Consider the following 5,767-nt stretch of genomic DNA (forward strand, 5'->3'; position numbering starts at 1 on the left):
CACTTTGGAGAGGCTTATTCCTGAGGTCTATATATGGAGTGATTTGGAGATGAAATCTAGAGAATATAATAAGTAAGAGTTTTTTTGTAGCTAGAAATGTTCTGGAATAGTATACAGTACTCTTAAAAAAGATTCTTTATTGGCATTCCATGCAGAACCTGTAGAATCCATGGAAGCTTTCTATTGCATAAAAGGTTCTTTATAGTAGAAAAAGGCATATTCGAACTGTCCACTGAATGGTTCTTTGTAGAAGCCAACTGCTTCTTCTGTGGAATAACTACAGGTTTCTTTTTGGAACCTTTTCTTTTAAGAGTGTACCAATTGTAATATTAATACTGCATGAAATTTTATGTAAGCTTCTGGTGCTCTTTCATCATTTTTTGATTAATTTTAATAAGACATTTTTACTTCATCAGAATGAAGCACACACACATGCACACAAACACAAAATCATGGACATAATCTGAAAAGGTTAAATGGTCCTAAAATGTATAGTCACACTCCTTACAGTCAAAAATGACATTCATTTCATTGAAATAAAACAGGTCTTAATCACCATGGAAGGAGCACCAGATGGTTAAATTGATCAAAACATCCTTATTATATCAAGCATGTTGTTTGATCATTTTCTCACTTTTTCTGTGCCTATGTGCATGTTCAAATAATGGCACAAGAAGAAAAATCCACAGTAATAATGTATATTATGCAGACTGCCGGTCTGTAGGCTGGGAAATGACAAGTGTTCTGAATATGTGCCACGGTTGTAGTCCCACAGCTGTTGACACAACAGACCCAGATGGTTTTGATTTGCAGCTTGGTTCATTGTGACAGCTCTGGCTTTGGATGGCCTTTTGAGTCAAGGTGCAACAGATCAGCATTTTCAAAGACTGTCAGTGACAGACCATGGCTCACCAAAGAGTATCCTTCTGGAAAAACAGCAGGTGAATATTCCCAGAGGAGCAGGGAGACTGAGGTTTAAAGGGAAAATAAAATCAACAGGACAAAAATTAAACACAATTCATATTTTTAAATTATCTAATAATTGTCAAATTTTTCTGTTCAAAAGTAACCAGCAGAAGGAGTTTCAGAAGGTGTCTAAGTTTGCCTTATTCCTTGAGCTCACTGTTCTCAAGAGCTCCTAAAACATTGCATGAAAGTGAGATTTGAAAGGTGACTATATTCTATATTTACTGATGTTGCACCCTACATTATTTTTAATAAATATAAAAACATTCAAAAATCCATAAAAATTTAAATATATGAGGAAATCATAATTTAACTTTAAAGTCAAATGTGTTGACAGAATTATCTTTTTTGTGAAAAAGCCACTGTGGCTTTAAATCCATTGTATAAGGATCTACTATCGCTCACTGACACAGTAGTAAGTGTGACGCCTACCGTTCACTGCGCGAAATAATTTCAGCCCTGGAGCTGCGCCTGATAGTGTCCAGTACTAACCAAAACAAGGATTTCTAGCTTTGCAAGTAGTTTAAAAATTCGGGAAATGGACCAGAAAGACACAGAAATGAACGAAAAAGGAGTTTCTTCTTCTACCAGCGGAGTTGTTGTTCAAGTCAGGGAGAAGAAAGGAGCTTTACGCGCTGCCATCCCCTATATGCCTTTCCCAGTAGCTGTCATGTGCCTGTTTCTCAACACATTTGTGCCCGGACTGGGTGAGTACGACGAGGCGATTCGCTCATTTACACACAACCCCCTGACCTGCAGAAATAACACTGTAGCCTACTTACACCCGAAAAAAACAGGCATTCCATCAACAAGTTCTTTCAGTGCGCGCTTTAAGTCATTTAAATTTGCTTTGAATATACTTGTACAGTTTAAATATATCTATACTACATCCTTACAATTATTGTTTATACTTTGCAATTGCGATTTGAATCTCTAAATACTTTGATTAACGCGTATTGTATGTGTTCATTCATTTAATTCATTCATGCATTCCTTAATACGTTTTTATTATGTTTTTGGTGATAATATTTTTGTATATGGGTCAATGACGTGACGTTAATTTTTGTACGTGTCTATTACTTATCACAACAAAACAGAAAAATGCAGTTCATACAGACAAATGGATCCACCTACAATGAACATGTTTTCAATTTCTGAATTAAAATCTATTTTTATGTGTTTGTGGGGCATGAAGTCAAACATGTGGGTGGTACAATGAAGAAAAAGTCTCATCAAAAGGCTGAAAATCTCAACAAGATGACCTTTGAGTATGTTGGCTAATCTTGTGTTATTATTGCTTCGGAAAATAAATATTGGATAAGTTTTGTCTGTATAAAAGTGGTACAAGCAACATGTTTGTTGTCATGTGACAAAAAACAAACAGGAAATTATATCTTGATTAGTTCAAGATATCATATGGTAAAACCCAAAGAAAATGATATAATGTTTTGGCTTGTGATTTAAAAATGCATGATAATTGTGAAAATAATGATTAGTATGCTTACACTAAAGTTTAAGAAGAATATGTTGTTACTTTTTTGCTAGAAATTATTTAAATTAAGTCAATATGAATTAAAAGATTATATTTCTAACAGCCAGGCACACGTGTTTTAATATATATTATTTTTATGATCATGAACAACATTATTTCTTATTGAGCCATAAAGTACCAAAGGATACTTGGAGTATATGAACGCAAACAGGATCAGATCGTGTTTCTCGCTGACATTTAGGTCAAGATTCAATACAAGCTATTTTTTATTTCAGCTCATGTCCAATTTTTGAAGTGTGGTAACAGATCCATCGCGTGTATCCGAGGGCATACCAGAACAGATAATCAAGACGATCATAAATAATTGCACCCACCTCATTATCCTCCATGGTCCGTTCATCCATCTCGATATTGTCATTTCCAACTTGATTGTCAATCATGTTAGTTCTGTCTAAGTGATTGCTAATCTCTGGTGTCTGGTGTGTGATCAGCATTTGCGAGCATCTTTTTTCATCCAACATGCCTCTTTTCTTAATTGCCAATAGATTGTGCCATGATGTCAGTCCTCAAAGACCAGATGGATTGTTTTATTTATCTTTAAGAATTCTAGGATCACTGCATTCGACACATTTAAAGCATCACATTGTAGCTTGCAATTTTCAAAGTATAAAAGCACATATGGCAGAAGAATATTGATCTCCCTTATGTCTAATAAGACTGGGAAGCATGACCTCAGGGAATGTCTTTGAAATATGCTTGAAATAGTAACAAAAGAATCATACTCCTGGATATTTTGCACCAAAGTCTTTCAATACAAAAGCATTGTGCTGAAACTTTACCCTGAACAGTGCTAATCTGTGCCAAGTGAATTGTCTTGATAGGTGATCTGATATCTTGTGGCTCCCTTGTCTTTTATGGATAATGCAGTACATCAGATATCTCTTCTCTTTAACCTCCGAGTTATGGATACTTCACCCCTTTTTGTTAACGGGAATTGACACAGATTTCACGAAATGATTCGATTTCAATTCACAAGCTCTCTTTGATTTGGATTTCAGTTTGTTTGGACATATTTATTCAATTTATTGAGTTGTGTACAAATATTTAACATTTAAATAACATTTTTAAAATCAGTTTTTAATATTTTCGAATCCAATTTGTAAAATATAAACATTTAAACTGTTGTCCAAACTTGTTTTCATGATAAATTTATTAAAACATGCAATAAATGAGACGCCAATAACAGTTTAGTGTATTGAGTGTCTTCTCTGAGCTAAATGTAACGTGACGCATTGTCTAATTTTTGCGTTTGAAACACAAAATGAGTGAATACATGAGACATGATACATTTCAGTAAGTTGTATTGTTTTTTAACATACCTTCTGATGTTCATTCATGTTTATTTTATACTATAACTAGTAGTTAAAAGAAAGAGATGATTGGTTAATATCTGCACTGCCAATTGAACTGAGGTGCTAAATCACCTCACATTACATTGATATTGATTCTTCAAAATGAGAATCAAATAAAGGTGCAGTATTGCTTTTGAAAGTGAATCAGACCAAGCACCAAGCAACACACTTGTAACCAATCACGAGTAAGTACATAGCATGTTTGTGAATTAGGGAACAGACCTATCAAGACATGATCATTTTAAGTATGGGGCATGCTTGTATTGCTGATTTCAAATAACAGCGTTTTCTTAGAAATCACTTACTGCACATTTAAAAGCTGGTAATCGATATTGTCAAGCCAGCCCTGCTTTTACAAGCAAAAGCAGGGCATGGGAAATATGTGGCTCCTCTATGGCATCTTTGCCCAGACTTATGCATCTGGGACATTTGTAGAGCTTGGAATCCATCTCTGACAGTTGCAGTTAGATTGGACATACAGTAATCAACCCGGTGACCGCATCACTCAGCCACTTGTGGCCCTCTGGTGTTTATGTCAATATTGGTTTCATCCATCAGGAGACCCCCACTGGACCCGTGCCTCAAGTCATCTAATCTTGCAATCCACTTCAGCATAGCCTTTCCTCCTCAAGTTTCGGCCAGTCCCTCTGGAGTCTGGAGGACATGTAGTGCTTTTAGAGGACGCAAGCATTCAGTATGAATCAGTGCATACGCGGTATAAATACTTACAGAACGAACATGCATTCTACAGGCAGTAATGTGCTTGTCTCGTATCATCTGTGCATGTGGGCATGGTTTACTGAGCTCCTGTCTGCTGCACAGTTGCTCATACATAAACTAGAGAGGAATATTATGACAAGAGAGCCCATGTTTGGATTACGATGATACAAGGGAAAATGCCAAGAGCCAAATTACCACTCTAGTTAGTGAGTCATGCTTGACAACCTGCACTCCTCACCTTTAATTGCTGATACTTTGCAGGGCATGTGTTGGGTGCCAGATGAGTTTAGATTCAAATCATCAAATCATGCTAATTTGCATGTGCACAAATTGAGGGTCTTATTAATAAATTTAATGTCCAAACAATGACAGAGCTGGGCATCTGGGTCATTGCTTATGCAGCGATGTTGCATGAAACGGTTCTGTGACGTTAATAATGCAATAACTTTTAAATAAGTTAATTGCTTCAGACGCTGCAACTAAACAAAGTAAAAAATGTTTGCTTTGGATAATTTGAAGTAAAATTTACATACAGTTGAAATTCAAAAGAAATTTGTAAATAGAAATTTGATCTAAAACAACAAAGTGTGTCAGGACAAACTTTGAATTTTTAGATAGATGGATACATATTTTATCATATTTAATAAATTGTCTTTTGTGGACCAGGATGGAAGAACACCTCATGCATTACCTGTACTGAATCTCTGTGAAATGCAATTTATTAAATCCCTCTGGTTCTAAATAGTTTTTCCTATCCAACATTAAAATTAAATTGCGACATTGGACTCCTGACTGGCATCTTTGAATTTTTTTTTTCCTTATGTGTTCAGCCATTCTGAAAATCAGTGGCATCAAAATTATTTTAACAGTTGGATTCACAGCTGTTTAATTTTAGGCTTGCATGCTCATTTGCACCATTTGTTCAGGCATACTAGAAAAAGCTTGTTTTAATTCAGGCTTTGTGTGGAACAAAAACGTAGCCTTTTTTTAAAAAAATATTTGGTTTAGATGTAATCAGATATGGATGGAATTTCATCCAAAGAAATGAGTTTCTCAAGGTCTAAAAGTGGAAAACTGTTGACTTCTCATCTTGACCTGATCTGAATCTAAATGGGAAGTCTTTTCACATGGGAATTTGTTTTTTTTTAATTTTGTGGTGAGCATGCAGATTTCTGCC

General features: G+C 35.4%; 1 protein-coding gene across 1 annotated transcript in view; it reads left to right on the plus strand.

Moving 5' to 3' along the window:
* The first annotated feature begins 1,377 nt into the window (after positions 1–1,377).
* Positions 1,378–5,767, plus strand: part of LOC306879954 (protein stum homolog) — a 19,299-nt gene continuing 14,909 nt past the window's right edge. The window contains exon 1 of the mRNA XM_079433183.1: positions 1,378–1,673. Within this exon, the coding sequence (XP_079289309.1) occupies positions 1,505–1,673 (169 nt within the window). The 5' untranslated portion in view covers positions 1,378–1,504. The remainder of the gene's footprint in view (positions 1,674–5,767) is intronic.

Source organism: Barbus barbus, assembly GCF_936440315.1.
Source record: "Barbus barbus genome assembly, chromosome: 14".
NCBI classification, from domain to species: domain Eukaryota; kingdom Metazoa; phylum Chordata; class Actinopteri; order Cypriniformes; family Cyprinidae; genus Barbus; species Barbus barbus.